Raw genomic sequence first — 24,889 nt, 5'->3', positions numbered from 1 at the left:
TGTGAACGAATTTTTGGTTCTGCCATTACTTGTCCAACTGGAAGGGAGTTCGCCGATCTGTGGCCAAGAATTGCAGCCAGTGCCATTGAGCCTATTGAGCGATTAATAGCTTACAGAGGGAGACTTCCAACTCTGCCCTCTTGCATAGGGGTAAAGGAATATGTGCATAATTGAATTGAGTTTTGCAGATCTTTTTTTTTCTTTTTTTGGTTAAAGAGAAAAGTGGTTTTGTGATGTGTTGCTTAGATTATTGTATGTGATTTGTCGGTTTGTTAAGCTCGTTCTATTTTATTCTTCTCTTAAATTGTTGATGAGATTGTTTTCCCTAATATGGTTGTTGATCTATATATATATATATATATATATATATAAAATCGTGATACAGAACATCGTAAAACTGAAATTGATGGGATCTATAAACATTTTTCATTTTGGCCAGGATGTATATGAATTTCTCAGGTTAAGCCACGTGGATGAATAAATTGCTGGAATTTATATTAGACAGCTACCTGCATATTAATATGGCTGGTCCACCAATAATTGCTTGTCTATAGCAATTATTATTATGATTATATATTATTAAAACCCTACAATTTCTCTCATGTTATGGTAAGCTACTTTTTACTCCGACATGGAGTGATTATTTTCTACAAAATTACAATATCAACATAACTATACATGCTTTGGGATGTCTATTTTTAAAATAGTTAATTTCATAGTAATTTATAAATCCAATCAATCATTGGTTTATGTTTGAATCATCAGTTATCAAAAAGCATTTAGTTTGAGCTGGTAACTAGTAAATCACCCGAATTTTGTATCAGATGTTATTTTTGCAATTTCTTTTAATGGTTAGATGGTGGAAAATATTTATGCAGCAAGTAATTATATGCTTAAAATAATAATAAAACATAACTAATACGTAAATAATTAATATTTATGAATGATAGTGAAAAAATTATGGTAATGATGTGTTGGGTAAATTTTAAATGAATATCTAATCTCAAGTAATTTGTTAACATGTATTGTATATGAATGTAATTACTTGTTTTGCCAAATAAAGGGTTAACAAAAAAAATTATGGCATCTTAATGAATAGACAGTTGTCATACATTAGTTAAATTGTTAAAAATTTGCTTGCAAACTACCTTCGACATAACATTTGTGAACTTACCATTTGTATCAAAGATTAATATCTTCAATCCTTTCCTACTCTGTACTTCTGTACTTAAGATATAGTAACATATAGCTGGTCATGTGTAAAGAAAAGTCTTTGTATGTATAGCTCAATGCTAAGTAAGCTCTAATGTTAACTCTTGTTTATAGTCATAGTGAAGAACAAAATAACTGAAAATTGCCTCCCATGAAGAATGAATGGCAATTGAGAGTCAAAGGGTCATATATCAATCCTTAAAATATAGACCTTTGTCCTAGCATTTAATCTTGAAATCATTTGTGCTTCCAAAATATGTTTTCCTGCTTAGGTGACAATTAGACGTGTGTCATTATAAAGATCAAGAGATTTATTAATATTTATTAAGAGCATAACAAGAGCTCTAACTTAAAGTATCAACTCATGGTTTGAAAGGCCGAACATCGATTTTTGAGTTTAAAAATTCAGTGGAATATAAATCATCCATTGACATTCAAAAAGAGAGAGGCCATAATGTCCATTCATATCTTAAAAAAGTGGCATGCCACATTAACTATATTTTTTGACAATAATTATATGTTTTATATATAATTGTTATGCACAATCTATCTCTTGATAAACATCTATGCATATTTTTTTATACGCACGCACATATATAATCGTTGATGGAAATAATATTTAAATAAATGTTTGAAATCTGAACTATGATATTTTTAGCACTTCTTTTTAAGATTTTCAATACACTTTTTTTTAAATTTTTTCAGCTTCAAATTTAGCAATTTATAAAAATCATGACTTCATTGACATCTATTTTGAAATGGTATTCGTTGTTTAGTATAATATCACACACATAAATTTTGGGCACTTCATTTTGATTACTAATTTCATGAATCAACAGTCTACATTTAATGTGATGGTTTAAAGAATTAAATTAATAATCATATCAATCATTGTCAATTGATATCTTGTAGGACTAGATTCTAGTAATTTCTTCCACTTAAAATCCCAAATTTAATGATGAATTCAATCCCTATGAAATTGAAACATAATTTTGGATTTGTCAAAAAAAAAAAATACTGGGTACTTTTCAATAAAAAATCTCAGTACTTTTCAAACAAAGATTGAGTAATGACATAACAAAAATTCATTTACCATGTGCATAATCTATCATCAGAGATTGGTTCATTTTAATTAGTGGTATACGCCAATTTCAACACTAATACGTGGTGTATTCTTCTTTTAATAGTTCATATTATGTAACAATTGAATCTGGGTAGTTCATATTATGTAACTATAATACATGGTAGCAATTGAATTTATTTGATATGTGTATCAACTGAAATCAAAGGCATCTATAATCAATCATCAAATTATAAGTATCCAAATTCATGCCGCATTATAAATAAAAATTTGACCCTTAGTGTTAATTGACGTTAATTACCTTTCAGTTTATGAATATATTTTGATGTCAATAATTGTCAACTTTAAATTAATGACCTAACCAAATAGTATTAAATTAGCGACATTAAGTCTAGCTTTGGTATATTAATTTGGAAGTTTACTAAATACATAATTGATTGATGACAGATATTTTGGACATTTATTATTTATTAAATATATTATCTTAATGTCATAAATTTTGGCATTTATGGTGTTAACATTCTGGCATCCACCCCCCAAAATTCTTATTTTAAAAAATATCTATTATTATTAAATATATTTTTAAAATTGGGTAATTAATGTTGATTACCTGTAAAAAAATTCTAGATTACAAATTTAAATCTTAATTTTAATGTTTAGAAATATTTTCTTTTTTATGTATTTATTATATTGCAAAGATTTATTAGTTTGACCCTTTATAAAATACTGATGCTTATTTTGATTGATGAGTAAAAATTGAAATTTATTGAAACTATAATTTATTGACAGCTCCAAATTCCAATATTGGTGTTAGATCCACACGTTAAGGTTCATATTTAACTCAAACACTTGGAAAATATTATTGTTGTTGTTGTTGTTATAAATGTATAACAGCATCAATGATGATATACAAATATAAGGATAGTTAGTGAATATTTTAGACCATTAAAAAAAAAAGTAGTTTCGAATTTGTCATCTACAGAACTACAACCTAGTGACCATTGCATAATTTTAAAGTTGGAATTGTTTTGGTTTATTGATTTATTATGATATAAAAAAAATCATAACAATAAATTGTTGAGCATAAATAAATTGCTGACAATAAATAACGTGCATGCCAAAAAAACCAATCAATTAAATGTAACCCATATTTATTAACTAATAAATACGGGAAAAAACATGCATTTGTACTTAAAACAACGTATGGTTTCGTAATAATCACCTTCCTTGACAATATTCAACATAATAAATTGTTGGCTACTCCTCCATAACATGATATATAAGTAGCATGTAAAATAAAAAATGCATCAATATAATTAAAGAACAAAGTAATAAATGTCATGCCAGCATTATACCAACGCATTTTTATTCATAATTAAGCTGGTCCAATATAAAGATAAAGAATTAAAATATCATCTAATACCAAGTGTTGGCAAGACAACGTATTTATACATAATTTATTGAACTTATTCAAAATGAGTTTGCAAGAAGTGCATGCTAAATATTTAACTAATAAATCACTTCTCAATCTTGATTTCCTTTTTCATGTTTGTGGACTGATCTCCTTCAACAACCGCATCTTTCACCTTTGTGATATTGTTGGAATTGCGATTATTAATCAGTGTAATTGCATTAGAGCAACCGACCTTTGAGTCCAAAAAAGATGAAACGGTGCCCTGCCACACAAACATAATAATCATAATTGGGTGATGGCACAACCAAGTAAAAATGGCATAACAGGTAAACTTGGAGCAACTTACATTAGTGCCATCGTTGTCAGCATAACCTTCTTCTAGTGTCACTGGAGGTTGGTGAGACTTATCCTTGAAGGCCTTGATTATGTCCTCATTATCAATCACGTGTGTAATGTTCATCTTGACATTATCAAGACAATACTCTTATATACTATTGTGATAACTAGGATTAGATAAAATTTTAAGTAAATGTTATCACAACCCAAGGATTTAAAAGATAATAAATTAAAATAATGGAATCCTAAGAAAACTCTTTTTAAAATAATGTTTGACCTCAAACCGTAATTAAAAATCAAATAAACACAAATACAAAAGCATGAAAATTAAATAGCTTTCAAAATAAGCTAAAACAAGCTATTCTTTTAAAAATCTGGCCTGTCCGCCGCGACGGATGGCACAGAGGGATGAGTTCCTCGAAGGCCATTTGTGTCGCGATACGCACCTACTGTTATGATAACAGATTGTTGTCATGACAGCTCTTCGAATTTTCGAAACGTGTCGTTTCATCATCCGATGATTGATTTGAGCGATTCAAGTGTCCATACGAAGCTCTTTGAGCCCTCTAGCTAATGGCACCGGTCTCACACTCGAATAATCATTTGTTAAAAGATAGACATCCGAACCCAAATTGATTTTTTTTAAAACACAAATAAATGTGTCCAACTCACAATACCAAATGTCATAGGCTCTAGAGACACTTTAACTACATCAAATAGACCACACACAACATCACACAAATAAGTAATCACACTCAAAATGACCACCAAACTCCTATCTAACAATAACATAAAGGGGTGGATTGAATTTAGCACACATATCAACTTGGTTATTTTGACACATAATTCACTTCAAATTCATCACTTGTAATTGTAACTTGGCCAAGCACACACACTTAATCTATAACATCAACCTTGGATCAAGATACTCACATTTATCATAAATTCGTACAAGTGATAATCAAAATAATGTCATGTTCTTAAGTTGGCATTATATAATGACAATATTCGTTACAAACCCAAAAGAGAAAGGAGAAGAGTTATACTACAATTCTCTTCACTCTTCAATTGCGCCCTCCTTTCCCCTGCCCCTACCAGAGCCCTCACCTATAAAATATAACCACAGGGTGAGATAAACATCTTAGTAATCAATATAGTTCATCAAATGCTTATTATCACAAATAACCATGATAAAGCATCAAAACTAGAGTAATATCATGTATATCAAATTTATGAGATAATTTCATCTTTTTCACAATAATTTCACACAATTACACACTAGCATGATCATTTAACCACCGAACATCCAATGCTTCCCAACATGAAACCATAGGCTCTTTTGAATCAACCACTTATTGACCTGAGCATACTTTTGGTGATAAAAACACCGGCCAAAAGGTAATCTAACCTACCTACGAACGATGATTTTTCCCTTTTTACACACTTATGATAGGGGCGTCGTTAACTCCTAACCACACCCTAATGGGTACTAGAGAGTTGCCAGGCTACCTAGATGTCCCATGATAACAATTCCAATTAATGTTGCACCAGATGTCCTATAGTGCCAACTTGACCAGATGAATTTTTCACTTACCTATCTTTACACACACACATCCCCACATATCTCAAGTGAACTCCTACCCCCTATGATCATGATTTTCCACGCTTATCACTGCTTATCCATATTTCCACGACATTTACTTTCATATCATATATATACATATCTATTGGAATCAATGACTTTTTAAAATCCATTTCACAAACCAATATTCATACTAAAATCATTTTTCAATATCAAATCATGCACAAAATTCTTAAACAACAAATTCATCACTTTGCATTTACTTCTACATAGTTATAATAGTTAATAAACACAATAAACTATATAGTTACCTCAACCCTTTGTCACACAAAAGGGTTACTATGGCTCAATATTAGCTCCACACGTTCTATATGCATGAGGTAACTTGAGCAATACTCAATTTATACAATCAAGTGACAATCATCAATTATCACTCTGGATAAGCCCCGAATTCACTAGGTTCTAAGTGCCTATAACACCCAAATTCTTTATCTAACCACACCGACTATTTTAAAACACTCTAACCATCCTCTTAAGCATCCCAACACACCAAAATCGATATTTAATTCCCCATATTGTCTCAAAATCTTCACATTATGTCTAAGGTTCGTCCAAACCCTAACTAAAAATTTTAAATCATCATAAAACTCACAAACTTAGGGTTAGAGACTTGATTTAACTTTGTAGACCTTAAATAAATCAATGGGTTCGGTCTAAACCCAAGGGAATCGAAATTAAAGCCTCCATTACCCAACTAATCCAGATTTTCGCATAAAAGAGGGAGAAGAGGGAATGTGAAACTTACCTAATGGTGATTCAAGCTCCAAATGCTTCCAAAGTAACCTAGGGATCGTGCTCTAGCAGACCAGGAGCTCCTTTTCGTCGCTCTCTCATTTTTTCCCTTTTTTCTCTCTTCTGTTTCTAGTTTGTTTTCACAAACTAATAAGTGTTGATTTTGCACGTGTGCCACAGTGCATTGGTATGCTTGCCGCGACGCATGGCATAAAAAGCTACATTAAAATTTAAACTCCTTTTTATGTCATGGCTCGCTCAAACATTGACCTAGCCCCCTTCTAAATTGTCTAAGAATCCAAAAATTATATTAGTTTTTTATAAACCTCGTTAATCAATAATTTATTTAAATTGACTAAATTGCCCTTAAAAACACTGATAATTACCAATTGAAAAACTTAGGGTGTTACAATGTAGAGGACTACCAATGCAAGTCTAACATATGTGTTGCAACAACACGAAGCTTGAAAAGGTACTCTTTCCCTAAGAGCCGGTCAAAGCTCGGGGGCTTGGTTATCATCACTAGTAATCTTTGAAAAATACAATAAAATCATTTCAAGTAGAAAAAGTAATTGGAGAAGCTAAGGTAGAGTGTTTTTTTAGAAACAAAAAAATCATGTGCTAAAAATGTAAATGATCATATAACAATACTTATACCTAATAAGCTACATCCCTTAGCTCAAGTATAGTACATTGCAACACCCTAGCGAATTCACAATCAAATACAATGAAGTTTGTTGAGCTAGTTTCATCAATAACCTTAAACTCCACCTTCTGCCTACAGTGGTAAACCAAATGCTTACTAATTAGAAAGTAAACTTACGTATAATAAGTACAAATAATAAGTAAACACGTGCATTTAATTATTCAAGGTAACGACAAAGTAAATAGGTTTATGTACCCTGGAACAACACTCTTCACAATTGCCTCACACTTCTCACCCAAAAAAAAAAAAAAAGCACTGTTGGGCACAACTTTTTTCATGCACTTTTTACAAGAGTTGTAATGCTATCCACGCTCAGTTTCAAATTTCATTCCAGTAACGACAGTCAAACAAATCGTGCCCTATGGTGTTCATGCATGTGTTCTGTATATAGATTATAAACAACATTCAATATTAAATATAGAATAGTCATACCACTGGGCAGTGTAGCTCATTTACAAGCTTGCGAGCCTGAACACCAATAATATCATCATTGTATGATGGTGGTGGTATGCCCACTATGCTCGTTGGTTGTTGAGACAGATTCATATCATTGAACCTAAATATTAAATAATAAAACCTATATTGATAAAAAAAATTAATCAGCTTAACACAATAAAGGAGTTCTTACAAGTAATATTAAAAAACTCATCTTTGGCCTATCTTTTATATATATATATATATATATATATTATATAGAGAATATTGAAAAATTTTAAAAAAGATGAAATTACATGATCGTGAATAAAATTCCGCAAACTAATGAATTGGAATCCACTTCGTAATGTTTATAAATAATAAAATTGAAAAATATATATTATTTTATAAGTGAATCACGTGAATTGTGTTAAGTTGTTTTGCTAGTCATCTACATGTCCATATAAATAGTATGTAAAAAAATTAAATAAATACCTAGCCGTTGTCATATAGTACCTGTGCAATGCACGGACTATATACAGTAATTTTTTTTAGTCAAGGTGAATATACCCATATGTACATATTTATTTAGAATTTGGGTGAACATTTATTAATATTCTAAATTGTAGAGAGGATAAACATCTTTATCTAAATTCTAAGCTACCATATTGTTGAGGCTTTTAAGATTGAACTTCACCCATGGAGAATATAACCAAAAAGGGGAATAACAAAACAAAATATCATGAACAATTATTTAGTCTAGGTGCGTACCAGTGGTTAGTCAAGTTTATTTAGTCAAGGTGCCTGCAGTTATTTAACATTGACATGGCATGGCTTTGTAGTTGGCGTGACTTCTACAATATTAGGTGCATGCCTCATCTAATCAAGGTTGTGTGAAATTTCACGATGATAATGACACTTTTGTTCATGAAAAGGAAAACGTACAGTATCTACCTAATATACATGTAAGAAAATTGCTATGCATACATTGGCAATCGTGATATTCTATTAAAATCTATGTATATATATTTGAATTAGTTGCTCAATAATTAAATTTTAAATTGAGTTTGAATTTTAAATTATATATACATAGATTTTATATAAAATCAAGAAAATAAACTTAAATATATTAAGCTAATATAGCATAAAATGGTCAAAATCAACAAATTATGAAAGAAATTGAGGAGACATAGTACTTCAAAGTTGACTATCAGGAAAATTAATTTATATCTAAAACTAATTTATGATTGTTTTATTAGTTGATATTAAATCATAAAATTATTAATCAAAATAAAATGAATTCAAGAATTCAATTTCCTCACAAATTTATCCTATGATTATACTATTCATAAATTAAAGAATCAAACAATGAAATTAATTCACTATTTCCTCACATATTAAATGTATGCATTATATTTTTAAACAATGAATAATAAATTATTATTGAGAAATTATTCAACCTGCATATACTTGTCATCACAGGAGAAAAACATGGAGCTAATATAACTTCATAATATGCTAACATATGTGCTTTGAGATCCTGATTATATATATATATATATATATATATTTGGTCAGGCTATTGGGTTGGGCTTATAATACCTAACTAGTCAGGCTTATTGGGGCTCGCAATGGTTAAATATTATTTATTTTTAGTTAATTTTAATTTTTATCTTAAAAATTAAGATGGTTATTTTTTTATCTTATTTTAATTTTAATTTTATTAATGATAAAAAGAATTAGTAGGCTAAATTTATTCGGGTTTGAGTTTGGCTCGGATTTTTTTGAACTTATTCGGGTAGATAATGTAACCCAAAGTAAATAAAAATTTATAAACTCTCAAGCTTGATTCTGAGATTTTTCAGCTTAATTGGGTTACCTAAATTATCAGCTTTACATCTGATAACATAAACCATAGTGGCACACAAATTTATTATTTAACCATAGTGGCACACAAATTTATTTGAATGATAGTCCAAGTAAATCATAATTGTTGACTCACATAGTAATTAGAGAAAATGATAATTAAAATCTTAATAAGAATATTAATGATAATTATAAATCTTGAATTATTGAAATTCTAATAATAGATCATGATCCTTACTTGTAATTAAAAAAAAATGTGAATGTAAATAGTTAGTTAGAAAGTCTACTAAATACATTTGAAATTATTTATAACATCAATTGTAAATTTACAAAAGTCAGTTATAAATTTTAATTTTTTGCTATCAATATACAGATAAACCATTTGAAAAATCAAGTAATTATATTTGAGATTATTTATAATATTAGTTGAGAATTTATAAGAGTTAGTTTATCAATTGTGAATAACAAGCACATCATTTATTATTGGTTTTGCTATCAATATATAGATAAATTTCTTAAAAAATCTACTAAATATATTTAAAATTATTTATAATGTCAATTAGAAACTTATTAAAAGCAGTCGTGAATTGCAAGTTAAGTGTTTGTGTTACTATAGTCTATTATGAATCTCAAGTTAATTAATAAAAGATAATTTATTGCAAGTAAAAAAAAATATTATTGGGACCCTAGAAAATATAGTTTATAATTTTCATTAATATTCTCATGAGCTCCTAATCATGTTTTGCTGGTTCCACAGAAGAGAAGCAAAAGATTCCTCAACATCAACAAAGGTTGGTTGAGAAAAAAAAAAGCCATAAACCAAATATCTTGATAATAGAGATAAAAATATTAAAATTGTTCTCATGGAAGCATGAAAATGCAATCATTAGAATAACCAAGCCATACATATTAAAGTTATTGTTTAGTGAACATTTTCTTCAATGGCACATAATTTCACCATTCCATCTTTTATGAATTTGATTTAATAGCATTTGACATCTTTAGAGCAGCCTGTTTTCAAAGTGCACTCCCTTTGATTTATAGCTTCTAGCAAAATCATTAGGATTTGTCTATCCAGATTGGTAACTTGATGCTAAAACTCAAGAAAAGAAACTTATTTCTTTCTTCGGGTCAAGGTATTATTCACTAAGACATAAAGCAGATGCTCCAACAGTTTACTCATGTATCTTTTAAAAAGTGTAGTTATAGTTGTACCAATCACAAACTATCTTCTTCTATTTTTGCTTTTACTGTGAAATTTTAAACCTTTCAATTTGAACCTTTGAATTTGAATTTTTGTTTTATTTGTTAACATAATTGCTCTTTTATAAAAAAAAATTAAAGTTATTGTATAGGTAGTTGTATCATCAAAATGATACGTTTAAAAAAACTTGTTTATATATTGCAACTGTAAGAGTACACATTCTTTTCTCATTACTATTAGGCAATAGTTTTTTCAACTCATTCATACTCACAACTTTTGATGAAGCTATATATAATTTATCATGTGTAAATACAAGCTGTGAAAGATATAAATCAACATGAGACAAAGATTGATCATGACTTTTATTGATAGTCATACCAAATAAAAAGGATATTATGAATTATCTTCTTTGTATGCAAAATGCATAGGTATTCCTATACTTTAATGGGAGAATGACATAAAATGGAGTTTAGGATATCAGATGTTTTTAAATAAATACTTTGAAGGCAAACTTTATTAATTTATAACTGGATATTCACTTGAATGTAGCTTGAGGTGACGTGTACATTTAAAAAAATTAATTAATTAGTGTGTTAACAGTAAAGTGAAAATAGATATACTTTTAAATGGTCAGAGTATGTTGATTCAAAATTAAAATTTAAAACACCTACAAACTTGAGCAAATAGTTTGAAGGAAAAAAATGATAATAAAATTTTTTTGAATTATATAAATAACAATTTAATCTTCAAAATATCATAATTTCAATAAGGTCCCCAAAAACTTTTTTGTCAATAATTTTTTTAGTGAAAAAATAATTTTACCTTTATTAAAAATAATAAACCTTAATAACAATTTTTGTTTTATAAATTATAAAAATTGAATAAGAAATTAAAATTTATCAATTGTAGTTTTTGTAATTAAAAAATAAACTTCAATCACAACTTTTACTTTAAGAAATAATAATTTTTGTTCTATGAATCATAAAAATTGAATAAGAAATTATAACTTATCAAATATAATTTGTATTATTAAAAAAAATTCTCAAAATAATGAACCTCATTTACAATTTTTATTTAATGAATTATAATTTTCATTCAAAGAATTATAAAAATTAAATAAAAAATTACAAATTATCAATGAATGTAAAATAATATTTTTAATTTAAAATTTATTAAAAAAATTCTAAATTTTTTTATTAAAATTATAACATTTTAAGAAATGAAATTATCATTTATATAATTTAAAAAAATTTTATTATCATTTTTTCAAAAAAAAAAAATCATTAACCCTTTGTTTTTCCAAACAAATACGCTAAACCAAAATTCCGGTCTTCCTTGGGAGTTGGGAAGGCGGGTTCTTACATCCTTCCCACGGGCCTTAAACCTCGGCAACACGATCATGCCGCCAACCCGGGATTGCAGTATCCAATCGAAACGCGTTTCCTTCATTTTCTCTTTGAAGATAAATAATTGTCTCCTTGTCTCTGAAATCTGAATATATATATATATATATATATATATATATAATAAAAGATGTAATTGTAATTGTAATTAATCAGTTGATACAAACGAAGTCTCAAGTCTCAACTTGTTCCCACAAACCAAATCACCATTCCCTTCTTCGTCTCCATCTCTTGGTAAGCTTAGTTTCTTCCTCTTCCCATTGACCTGTTCCTCTCCCTTTTACTTCCTTTTGATACATTTTTGACTTCTTACTTTCCTGTGTAGCTTCATATTTTCTTTGAATCTGTTAATTTTGATTATGATCTTTTTCCTTGATTCTTTTTCCTGAGGTTTGGACCTTGGTTTTGCTCTTTCAACCAATCTACCCTTCCCTCTGATAAATTGCTAGTTTTGAAGTTCAATTAATTTAGAATTTTGTTCTCTCTATACTTGGGAGTTCATTGCTTGTTGGGGATTTCATCACCATTAACGCGATGTTAATCTCTATGATGATATTCTTACGGCTGTTTTGTCGGATAATATTAAATCTTTTTGATTTGCTGCTGAGACTAAAATTTAGGAAAATACATGCAGGTTGACTTACATACACATTATTAAGGATTCAAATATCAAATCCAATTCTTATATCTTGTGTTAGCTGATGAAGTGGGCTTAGATCCGAATCGTTAAAGTTGGGGGAGAGTTTAAACCAGGTGTGACTCTTTATGGGGAACACTTGTGTTGGACCGAGCATTTCAAAAAATGGTATATTCCAATCAGTTTCTGCGGTAATATGGAAATCTCGTGCTCTCGATGACGAATCAGTTTCTAATAGAGGAACTGCAAATGAGGAAACAGCTAGAGGACCTGAATCATCGTCCATGCCTGTCCAATTCAAACCTCCTGAGCAAATAACTATGCCAAAACCGGAAGTGAAACCAGTAGAGAAGCCAGAACCCAAACCAGACCAAGACCAGAAATCTAAACACAAGAAACCTGCTTCGATAAAAAGGGTGTCTAGTGCAGGGCTCCGTGTCAATTCTGTACTACAAACAAACACTGGTAATTTCAAGGAGTTTTATATTCTGGGGAGAAAACTGGGACAGGGTCAGTTTGGGACAACATTTTTATGTGTGGAGAAGGAAACGGGTAAAGAATATGCCTGTAAATCTATGGCAAAAAGGAAGATGGTAACTGACGAGGATGTTGAGGATGTGAGAAGAGAAATTCAGATTATGCATCACTTGGCTGGGCATCCTAATGTTATATCCATCAAAGGTGCTTATGAAGATGCAGTAGCCGTTCAAGTTGTCATGGAGTTATGTTCAGGTGGTGAGCTTTTTGACAGGATTATTCAGCGTGGACATTATACAGAAAGAAAGGCAGCCAACCTAATCAGGACTATAGTTGGGGTTGTGGAAACTTGCCATTCTCTTGGTGTAATACACAGAGATCTTAAACCTGAGAACTTTCTCTTTGTCAATCAGCAGGAGGATTCTCCTCTCAAAACCATAGACTTCGGATTATCTATATTTTTTAAGCCAGGTATTTTCTGATGTCCATACAAATCAATACTATTTGAAATCAACTTTGCATAAATACAAATACATTCATGCAAAAATACATGCGTGCCTTGCGTACACAGAGACAAAAACAGAAACAGGGTGGGAGAAGGGGAATCAATCTTCCTTCCACTATCACTTTGTTTTTCTGTAATTGCGTTTTGAATTGAGATATCATGACCACGTAGGTGGCTTCAATTATGCTGAATTTCATGTTTATTTTAACTTTTTGTAGGAATATAATCTCACTGGCTATTTTCAGCTTTATGTACTTGGCTGACAACTGTGGTTGTTAGTTTTTTGCTTCAGCTAATTTTCTGTAGATTGATGAATTTTAGAAATAGTGAAGAGAAGGATTGAACAGCTTTATTGCTTAAGCAATTTTTATATAAAAAATAATCTAAATCAACTAGAGCTGGCTAGTTTCTGAACTGTCAGGATTTAAATCAATCATAGTCACATGATGTATGATATGTAGGAACCAAAATTTGATGACAAACAATTGGTTTTCGTACTATTAATTTTTTGGTAGCACAAGGATTACCTTCATGGTTTTATAAAGCTATGCTTTCTAATTTGAAGTTTCATTAAGCTCCTCCCCCGCTTTTTCCTTTCTGGGGTGAAGAAGCTTCATAAAGCTTGAAGCAATAATTGAGACAACAGAGAGAAAGTAATGGCCATTCTCTTTCAGGTGATGTATTCACTGATGTGGTTGGCAGCCCATATTATGTTGCCCCAGAGGTTTTGCGAAAGCGTTATGGCCCAGAAGCAGATGTTTGGAGTGCTGGGGTAATCCTCTACATTCTTTTGAGTGGAGTACCTCCATTTTGGGCTGGTGAGCTATTTTGGATTTGTGTGGAGTGTGGACTGTCATTTTGGCCTATAATCTTGGGAACTTATCTATTACTACTTATCTATTACTGTATTTTTCTTATTCTAATTTACTCTCCTATATCTGAATCCTCATCATGTTTATGCAGAAAGTGAGGAAGGAATATTTAAAGAGGTTCTGCATGGTGATCTTGACTTTTCATCTGATCCCTGGCCTAGCATTTCTGAAAGTGCCAAAGATTTAGTTAGGAAAATGCTTGTTCGTGATCCTAGAAGGCGCCTGACTGCACATGAAGTTTTATGTAAATATAGTTTGATTATCATAGTAGCTGCTAAAGGATTACTTAATCATGATCTTGGCATTCCTTGGACCATAGTTAATTGAAAAGTTGATGTCTAATTTAATTATGTGCTTTGCTGCAGCGTTCTGGTGAAAATTTGGTGTCAGTGAGTCATTGTAGCAGACCAATCTACATGTGCTCAGTTCTCTCTTCAATGGTCTAAATAAATAATGAACATTACCTTTCTAGATATAAAAGCTATGACGCTTTTGGTTAGAAAATGTTTGTGGTTTGTTTCTCAAACATTTGTCTTTTTGGGCTCTTGGTATATTACAGATATATTTGATATGGGAAAACTTTTTGACGTAGAAGTTCTTAATGTCTAGATTCATTTTTAATGTCCAGCCTTTACCTGTCCTTTCAATCAATATACCCGCCACATGTCCCAACTCTCATTTGATCATATCTTGTTGCTGAATCTCCAATTTATGACTGGAATATGTTTTATTCATCTGTTGGAAGCTGAATGTAACTATATTTTTTTTCTATGATTAACCATGCAGTCTATCAGTTTATAATGTTATATAACACAAAATACTCTTGACAACATTCTTTCATAAAAGAAAAGATTTATGCATGCACATACATTGATAGAAGCATGTCCTTATGATTTTTGGCACCAAATGATGCAAATACTAATTTCCCCTGTCTGTTGATTTTATACTGTGTGTATGCGGTATTTACATTTTGACATTATGGACTTCTCTAAAATTATTCATTGTTTATTTATTTTAGATTGTGACGTTTTTATATTTTGAAGAAATTCAAAGAAAGTTACTTTTGGCTTATTTTTATAATTATTGTCCAAATTTGAAAGGGACTATCATTGCAAGGGAACTTATCTGTTTCCTGCAGGTCATCCTTGGATTCAAGTTGATGGTGTAGCTCCTGACAAACCACTTGATTCTGCTGTATTAACTCGCTTGAAGCAATTCTCTGCTATGAATAGGTTCAAGAAAATGGCTCTTATAGTAAGTCTCTGCATTTGAAAGCACGAGTGTCTTTCTTTACATGCCGATGCAGAATGATAAAGATGAATTAATGCAATTTACAATGCAATTATCCATTGGGATTCAAGATTGGTAATTAATGTTGCCGGGTAAATTTAGAATTAGTTATTAACCATCCTTTTGTATGTAAATTATTTGTTATCAGTATTGTTGTTTCATGTTATTTTATCTGAGGTTTCTATTTTAGCATTTTGATTAGGTTTTTATATTTAAGTTGCTGTTATCTTAGTCTGTGGCTATTATTCTATCAACCCTTTTTATTATTGGTTAATGATAATAATATTAAAATATATATTGAACAAATTCAGAGAGCTCTCTGCCTGCGAGGTATCACAAACTCCAAAGTGCATAACTGAAATAATTGTCCCTTTTTCATTATTAATTGATAGTATTGAAATATGTAAAAATATTGAATGAATTGAGAGAGCCCTCTGCCTGCGAGGTTTCCCAAACAACCGAAGTGGATAGCTCATAACTGATAACTGCCGTAAAATTATCCCAATGTAATAAATTACAAATGATAAAGTGAAAAGGATGATTGAATTATAAGATAATTAAATTCACAATAATTCTCCTTTGTCATTCTACATCACTGATGCATTATCTAGCTGCATAAATGAAAGTGCAGGTACTTCGAGTAAATGTGTTACATTGGATGACTTTTTTAAGGGAAAATTAAAATTTCTTATTTTGATCGTTTTCATTTGATGATCATTTGCATCTTTTTCAGGTTATTGCAGAGAGCTTATCTGAAGAAGAAATAGCGGGTTTGAAAGAAATGTTCAAGATGATAGATACAGACAATAGTGGTCAAATCACATTTGATGAGCTTAAGGCTGGTTTGAAAAGAGTGGGTGCTAATCTTAAGGAGTCTGAAATTTATGATTTGATGCAAGCGGTAAGTATCTGTCATTTTTTTAGACAAAGAAATTATAATTCATTTGCAAGTAATATAGTTCCCAAATATCTAAATTTTTCCACTTGAGGTGTAATATGATCACCTAATTTCACTTCTAAATTACTGCCAACTGATTTATTATCAAAATTACAATATAAATATTTTGTTTTACTCCTACTCAAGCGGAAACTTGTTGACTCCAATGTCCTTCTCCATAACTCAAATTTACAGTTAATCTCTTCTCTTATTTTCTTAATAAGAACTATATTATCCGTGAAAAGCATGCATTTGAGGATTTTCTCTTGAATATACTTAGCCAAAACATCTAGAACCAGTCAAACAAATAAGGACTCAAAGATTATCCCTGATGCTATCCAATCTTTGTAGGAAAGTTTTCTATTTCGCCGCCAGACATTCTTATACTAGTTGTTTCTCCCTCATACATATCTTGTATAACTCGAATATAAGCAACTCGGTTTCAAAGTACTTCTCTCGGTACATGATCATAAGTTTTTTTCAAATCAATGAAAACCGTATGTGAATCTTTACCTTTGCATTAATACTTTTTCATTAATCTTTCTAGTAGATAAATCGCTTTTATACTCGCTCTACATAGCATGAAGCCAAAATGATTTTCAGAAGTAACAGTTTTCAATCTCAATCTATGTTCAATCACTCTTTCCTACAATTTTATTATATGACTTATAAGTTTAATCCTTTTGTAGTTAGTGCAATTAAGAATATCTCCTTTATTTTTGTAAATAGGAACTAAAGTGCTTCTCTTCCAATCATCAGGCATTTTCTTGGACTGTAAGATTTTATTAAATAGCTTAGTGAACCGTCGTACCCCTTCTTCATCTAAATATTTTCACACTTCAATTAGGTCCATTGACTCTACCATTTTTCATTTTCTTAAGAGTTTCCTTTACCTCACAATTGCATATCCTTCGATAGAATGACATGTTGAAGAATTATATGAAAATAAAAATTAGGCCTGACAAGGGCATTGCAAATTATGAGTCAATAGCAGCATAGCCAAATTAAAAGGCATAAGTTTACGGTTATGGTGTGATAGATAGAGGTTGAGGGCAATCCTAAACAAAATCATGTCTATATTGTTAAGCTCTTTTCTATTCATTTTCTTTTAGCGTGTTCAAATCTTGGGAATTGCAGTTGTGAGAAAAATCCTAATTGAGCCATATATTTACAATTTAAAGTAGGGAAAACACAATTATTAATCTTTATAATTTTATCAGATTTTGCTTTTAGCTCCTGTAGTTTTTATTTAATGTTTTCGATCCTTTAGAAACTAAAAACACTGAAATTATAGGGACCTGAGAAACAAATGTCACTCAATCTTGCTGAAACTATAAGGATTAAAAACACTAGAAAAATAATATAGAGACTAAAAGTAAAACTTGATAAAACTGTAAGGACTGATGATTGTTTTTTTCCTTTAAAGTAAGTCTTCAAATTTCAACAAGTATTGTGATTTGACCGTGTACGTGATTAGAAATTGTCACTGGTTGATATCCATATTTCTTTTCTGGCAATAACTCTACTACAATTTATAGGGCAGTTTATAATATTTCTTCAACAACAATGTGGGGTAGGCTATGTGGATTGTATGACATCATTATACTCTATCATTTACCAAGCGTTTAGAAAAGTTAAGTAATAGGTCTCAGTCAACAATTTTTATGATTGTTAATTAAATAATTTTAACAATTATTCTAAATAGCACCAATCTGAATTAAATAATTTTTTTTCTGTGTTCATATCTTTGATTCCGAAAACATGGACTAGGCTTCAAAAAGACAATTATCGTGCCAAGCCATACATATGGTTGCTTGAAATTAAGTGAAAAATCAAATCATGTCTGTACCAGACAGGGATGTTTGTGGACTGCGTTGTCTCTGAGAAATTCTATTCCGCTTTAATAAACTAGATGTGGGTACTGAATTGCATGGAATCTGAGGTGATATGAAATATTCAACTTTCTATAGAATATATATATATATATATATTGATGAAATCATTAAAGAAGTATATATTATTAGTTAAAATTTTTCATATATTGTTTTAATTTAAATTGTAGGCTGATGTTGACAATAGTGGAACTATCGATTATGCGGAGTTTTTAGCTGCAACATTGCATCGAAACAAGATTGAAAGAGAAGATCACCTTGTTGCTGCCTTTTCTTACTTCGATAAGGATGGAAGTGGCTATATTACTCTAGATGAACTTCAACAAGCTTGTGTGGAGTTTGGCGTAGAAGATATCCGCTTGGAAGAGATAATCAAGGAAATCGATCAAAATAACGTCAGTTGTTTCCGCTTTTCAGTTTTCTACATTTAGAACCTCCTCTACTAGTTTTGAACGAGCATAACTAAGGGGCTGTTTGGTTGCTAGAATGGAAGGGAATGGAAGGAATCTAAGAAATAAAGATAAAAATAGAATGATCCAGATGTGGAAAGGAGATAAATGAATCATGTTCATGATGGGCGAATGGTAATTTAGTTCATAGGGTTTGTAAAGGGTGTTATGATTCTCACATTTTTGATATATTGTTGGATTTTATCATGTTTACCATGAGATGGGAGGGTAATTTAATTTATTTTTGGTCTTATTTCTTTTATTCATTTCATTCTTATCCTTTCCAATAGCCAAATAGTTTCCTAGTGACTTGTTTTTAGTTAAATCTTTCACCTGTTACGGTCAAGATGCAAATTTTATACAAGGGCTTTCTTGTCTCTATGTTAATAGGAATAGTAATAACTAACATTGGCTTGATGGAATCTTATTAGAATTTCTGTGGAAACTGATGAGATTGCATCTTTTCCTTCTTTAATTTTGCATAAAATTATCATTTTTTTATGGGTGGCATCTTGCTGCTGATGTTTATTGGATTTGCATGTTTGAAATTCATCACACTCAACCTTGAAATGGACACATGTTGCTATTATTAACTTTTTATTTTGCAATGCAGGATGGGAGGATAGATTATAATGAGTTTGTAGCCATGATGCAGAAAGGAAATGTTCCTGTAATTGGTAAGAAGGGCTTAGAACATAGCTTCAGCATTGGTTTTAGGGGAAGGCATTAAAACTTTATATTTAGGGATCATTGAGATTCTTTTCTTCTTTTCCTGGGCTTCAAGATATATTTAACAAGAACAAGCAGGCATGTTTATTTTCTCCTGTTGTTTTTGTGCTTCCAATATAAATTTGGATTTTGTCATTTTGCTATACTGTACAAATTTCAGATTCTTGTAAAAACATTGTTTCTCATTATCAGTCAGTGCACGGCATATGGACTGAATATTGGTGGACGCGTCATTTTTCTCGTTTGTAATTTTGTATTACTTGTGACATACTATTACTAGAAATGGCTTCATCTAACTAACCCCCTCCCCCCCAAAAAAAAAAAAAAAACAGGAATGGCTTAATCTGCAATGTGAAGGGATATAAGGTATATTCTGGATTATTATATAGGAAATACAAAGAGTGGGGAATGTTGGAGTACTTTGCTACCAGACTTGGATTTTCCTACTGTGTGTATTGATAAGACTCTTTATGGGATGTTAATGACATCCTTTTTTCAGTTCTAAATGTAAGATATAGTTAAAATAATTAATGTGTTTTTCTTCAATTTTTTTCTTGTTTAATTATTATCATTTGAATTCTTAGATAACACTTTATTATAATTATTAATTACAAAGAGAGGTAAATTGAAAAACTACCTAGCTTTTTAATAATTTTAAGAATATAATTATTATTTTTTAATAATAATTAAAGACTCACAAGGTTACTAAAGTAAATTTGTAATTATTTGAATTAATATTTCAACCCACTTTTTAAAAGTTTTTATTAAAAACCTAATTGCTATTAATTCAAGTTTTGAGCTAAATTGTGAATTCTCTCCAAACTTTAACCTATTTTATAAGGGAGAAATAATAGGTATGCAAATACCATTATCAATCAAAGACTGAAAAGGTATGAAAATCACCAATAGGACGATAACTCACTGTTATAAAATTTCAATAAAGGGAAAATGTAAGATAAAAAAAAATTAATTAAAAGCTTTTAACGTCACTTTTCCAATTTTAAAAATTGAACTCATCAAAATTTTCCCTCCCCTCCTCTCCATTCTTCTACAACCAGACACACCAAAGGGGGAAATTTTACTCAGCAGTTAAAGTCTATCCTTCAAAGAAGCAATGAAACAAAGCATGAAGCAGAAATTGCAAGGCAAGCATATACTAAGCACAAAACAGGAATCTCAAGAAGGACAGAACTACATGCAGGGTCAAGGGTATTAACCACGGTGCCGTAAGTCCGTAACTTGTAAAACATAAAGCAGCAAAATTTAACTTCTTAATTGGAATGAAGAAGTCCAACTACACTTTGCCATTAGTTCTGACTACTTTTTGATCAATTCAGTACCATTTTCACAACAATGTTTGCTAACACCATACAATCCTTAACCAACCAAATGTTCTGATGATAATAAATCCCTGGCACAAACTTTTAGGGCATTAACATCTTCCTAATAAATTATACACACACATATATATACACCTTTGATCATTCCCCTCTTTTTTTGTATAAAGTGGGTGAATGATGAAAGTTAGTTTGTTGTATTTTTGTTATTTCTTTGTATTTTTCCATTGTGAATGATAGATTTCAGATTGATACAAATAAATAAATAAATAAATAAACAATTTCACAGAGGAACAGGATTAACTTTCAAGGAAACGATGGCGTCATAATACATCAGACATTGTAACATCCAATTTTTCTTTTAGGAGGAAGAATAATAGATAATACAAAAGTTAGAAAGAAAAAAATGTATTCATCCTTATTAACGCAAGCTTCGCTCATGATGAACTTTATCCCATTTTGCATGAGTGCCATCTTGAGAACAAATAATTATTCAGCAAAGCTGTACTGTATGGATCTGTATGCAATCATCAATTTTCACCATTTGTCCATGTTTGTAAAACAGAATCCATAACGTAGCAGAGAAACATTGGTGACACTTTCAGTGGCTCATTGAATGATTGTATTAGAAGAAAGAGGGTTGGCCATGGACGCAAATCAGAAAGAAGAGAGCCCTGCAACTTTTCTCAACTTCTCATGAGAAACCCAGAAAACAAATTGCCAAGGGCCAAGTCTAGCCCAAGTGGGGAAAAATCCTTTCCAAAGTGCCCTTGGTCCTTCAATTTTAACTGTCTTTACCAAGCAATCATAAGAGCTATTATACAAGACTTTACCTTCCTTGTTAAATGCCTGATTCATCATTCTAGTCTTCACTACATCCGCTGGACAGCTTAAAGTAGTTGCACAGAGGCCTGACATGATAGAAGCTAATGTGTGGGCATAAACATTATCATCAGCTATCTTATTTCTTATCACAAATTGTTTAGCATGATCATAACACGCCAATTCTCCCATGTTTACCAAGAAGGCTCTTTGGATATTAGGAAAAACACCCTTCCAAAGTCCCAGAAATCCTTCTGCTTGAACAATCCTGGTCAAAGCATCAAAAGGCCCTGAATAGCGAGGTTTAAGACCTTGGCTCACCAATCGGCCATCGGATTGCATCCTCACCTTCACAAGATCGGTTGGGCTTGCTATAATCTGTATAACTAAGAATAAATAATAGCATGCTATTATTTGCCAACAAATATATTATGACAGCTGAGCAGCTAATTACAACCTTGTGGCTAAACCAAATGTTCTGATAATTTTCTCCAATATCACCACGGTCAGCAGAAAATTTATCACGTTAAAATGGCATTATATGAGCATGCTAAGTGGATGTTACTTCCTTTTTCCCCTTAAAGTTCGCATACCCTACATTTTCAGTTCCTACTAATAGCATCCATCTGCGAAGAAAAAGGATTATCTAAGAAGTAGATATCTTATCAAAGCACAGAAGACATCTAACTCTTCCATTTCTATCTTTTCCTTTCAATTTCGATGATATTCCCGATATCAGGAAAGGAAAACCAAAGTCAGACACAAAAATTGGGGCAAAGATTACACCTCACATTAACTCTTGAGAATTTTCTTTAGTGCTATTTCCTTTCTTATTTTGAGCATATGTCATTATAGAGCTTCCTTTAAGCTACTAGCTGTAGACTTTTCAGTCCACAGTGAGAGAATCAACAATTATCAAATTTTCCTCTTTCTGTCTTTTTTTCTCCCATGATTTCCATTTTCCCCATCTTCACAGTTACAGCTAGAGCTCCTATAATTCAATGAAACAAGGGCAATTGATATTTTCAGCTTAACAAAAGGCACACCAAAAACTTCAAATGTTCATTTTGAGAAAGGACAGAAGAACAAGGATTCTGTGATGAGCCACAGCACATACTCAAGCCAAGTAGCACTCACCTGAGCCATAATACCAGAGATCCCACCAACAGCAGCCTTGCTGAGCAGAGAGAGTGAACCACTATCAGCAGAAATCAAACTCCTCAGGTTCTCATACCCTACAATTCGAACAGGGGTGTAGAACATGTGTCTGATAATTGCTGGAGACAAGCCCTTATAAAGGCCAAGAGGACCTTGTTCACGAATGATCCCCACTGCTACCCGAAAAGCATTGGTAGGTTGACTTGAGGAAAGTGACTCACCGTGGAGTTGAAGCCTGGTCTTTATTAAATCTATAGGGAAAGTTGTTGTCTCAGCTACCACTGCTGACAGTGATGTCACTAAGATCTTTGTGCTAGCATTATCACGTCCACCAGGCTGGTAGCCTGATTTCATGGGTTAATACAATTAAACAATGATTCACTACAAACGAAAATTTTAAGAGGCCGCCTTAGAAGATTGAGTAACCCAATAACCACTCATAGACTTATAGATTTGCATTAGAGTACGCATTTTGGCTTCAATGATCCCTGCACATTTATGATATGCAAGCAGTTAATTACTGTTGCTGTGTTATATTACACAAGCAAGGTTTATTTGATAAAGGAATATACGGTGATAAACATGGACGGACAAAAATAATGCAAAACACTTGCCATGAGAGAGGTCCATAAATCTAAATTGTTAATTTGAATATACAAATTCCAAAATTAACCAAGGGATTTTAATGATCCATGGAAAGAAAACAATGGAATAAAATACAAATACAAGAAATCAAATCCAACGGACAGATACTCCACAGTCGTTAAAAAAACTCAGCAAAATTTTGACCATAAATAATTTCTCCCTCGATTGTAGCAAATCCACTCGAATCACAAGATCAAAGCTTCATTAGTCAATTCACAGAACATGAAGAAAATTTCACAGTGGAACCCACGAATGTTGGAGCACTCAAGCTCTGTTTTCCGAACGACATTGACGGATCAAGGAAAAATACCTCATCTCAGCTCTTAAAGCGATTGAGTGGATACAACTGAACCGCGAACAATGAGACTTCGTTGATGGCTTCTGCGATGAGTGTAAGAGGTTGAGGCACAATCGTGCCTGAAAACGAAAGCAGAACATAGGGACACAGAGCGCTGCAACGTTACGGGGCACCGAAACTGATCTCGTGAAATTATTAATGGAAAATTGGCCTCAAGGACCGAAAGATTGAAGGGATAATTTGATTGAAGAACCCGGATGTGACTTTGTTACAATAAGACCCAAATAAATTTGAAATTTCACGGAAGGAATATGGGCATGAACTGAAATTAATATAACTAAGAAAGTGAGCGAATGAATCCCCTCATCAGCCTACAAAAGTACTATTTGCGAAGCCAAACTTCTGAAAGAGGCTTTATGAACAGTGCCAGCTTAAATATGGCTTCTTTTATCAGAATAGTTGTTTATTGGGCTGCGTGCTTGGGTCAAACCAAATAAGTGAGGCTTAAGGTTAGTGATATAATACGGCTTTGTATTTGTCTGTTTCTTAGCACATCATCACTTCTTGAGATTTGTTTGTCGTTGCCCCATCACGAAGCTGTGTTTGTTTATGAATTACAATAAGACTCTATTTTATGCAAAAAAAAAGGGGGAGGGGAGGGGGGCTCTCCCCAATTCAAAGGGAGGAGGTTTTAGAAAAGAGGAGAGAGGAAATTTTAAAAATGTTCCCTCTCTTCCACCTAATCAAAGGCATGGGAGGGGCTCCCCTCTCCTTGTTTGGATGGGACAAAGAAAGGGGAGGTAAAGTAGAGGGAGAGGGAAAATTTTAAAA

General features: G+C 31.6%; 2 protein-coding genes across 3 annotated transcripts; one reads left to right on the top strand and one right to left on the bottom strand.

The window, feature by feature from the left end:
• The first annotated feature begins 12,024 nt into the window (after positions 1-12,024).
• On the top strand, positions 12,025-20,047 carry LOC129292812 (calcium-dependent protein kinase 1). Its single transcript, XM_054930463.1, has 8 exons — positions 12,025-12,244; positions 12,645-13,595; positions 14,304-14,447; positions 14,593-14,745; positions 15,640-15,755; positions 16,525-16,692; positions 18,791-19,015; positions 19,683-20,047. The coding sequence occupies exons 2-8, from the start codon at positions 12,776-12,778 to the stop codon at positions 19,797-19,799; spliced, it is 1,743 nt and encodes a 580-aa protein (XP_054786438.1). The 5' UTR covers positions 12,025-12,244; positions 12,645-12,775; the 3' UTR covers positions 19,800-20,047.
• A 1,369-nt stretch (positions 20,048-21,416) lies between these two features.
• Positions 21,417-24,470, bottom strand: LOC129292089 (mitochondrial uncoupling protein 3). 2 transcript variants are annotated; one of them, XM_054929611.1, is made up of 4 exons: positions 24,071-24,470; positions 23,337-23,603; positions 23,095-23,192; positions 21,417-22,335 (listed from the first exon to the last, which is right to left on the bottom strand). In XM_054929611.1, exons 2-4 carry the CDS (start codon positions 23,467-23,469, stop codon positions 21,793-21,795), a joined length of 774 nt encoding a protein of 257 aa, XP_054785586.1. In that variant the 5' UTR covers positions 23,470-23,603; positions 24,071-24,470; the 3' UTR covers positions 21,417-21,792. The 2 variants fall into 2 exon arrangements, with proteins under 2 accessions (XP_054785586.1, XP_054785584.1); XM_054929609.1 differs by having other exon boundaries at positions 23,095-23,603; positions 24,071-24,469.
• Between the last annotated feature and the right edge of the window lie 419 nt (positions 24,471-24,889).

This window comes from Prosopis cineraria, unplaced genomic scaffold (genome assembly GCF_029017545.1).
Source record: "Prosopis cineraria cultivar Desert tree isolate PC_DT_omini unplaced genomic scaffold, ASM2901754v1 PC14, whole genome shotgun sequence".
Lineage (NCBI taxonomy): Eukaryota > Viridiplantae > Streptophyta > Magnoliopsida > Fabales > Fabaceae > Prosopis > Prosopis cineraria.
The sequence above is the reverse complement of the archived record's forward strand: the minus strand, read 5'-3'. Positions and strand labels throughout refer to the sequence as shown.

Excerpts from the sequence above, each read along its gene's own strand:
- LOC129292089 (XM_054929609.1), bottom strand. The coding sequence starts at position 23,469 with ATGAAATCAGGCTACCAGCCTGGTGGACGTGATAATGCTAGCACAAAG. Across the intron at positions 22,336-23,094 it reads TCTCTGGTATTATGGCTCAG|ATTATAGCAAGCCCAACCGA; the intron begins GTGAGTGCTACT and ends TTAGTTATACAG.
- LOC129292812 (XM_054930463.1), top strand. The coding sequence starts at position 12,776 with ATGGGGAACACTTGTGTTGGACCGAGCATTTCAAAAAATGGTATATTC. Across the intron at positions 15,756-16,524 it reads TCAAGAAAATGGCTCTTATA|GTTATTGCAGAGAGCTTATC; the intron begins GTAAGTCTCTGC and ends CATCTTTTTCAG. Across the intron at positions 16,693-18,790 it reads TTTATGATTTGATGCAAGCG|GCTGATGTTGACAATAGTGG; the intron begins GTAAGTATCTGT and ends TTTAAATTGTAG.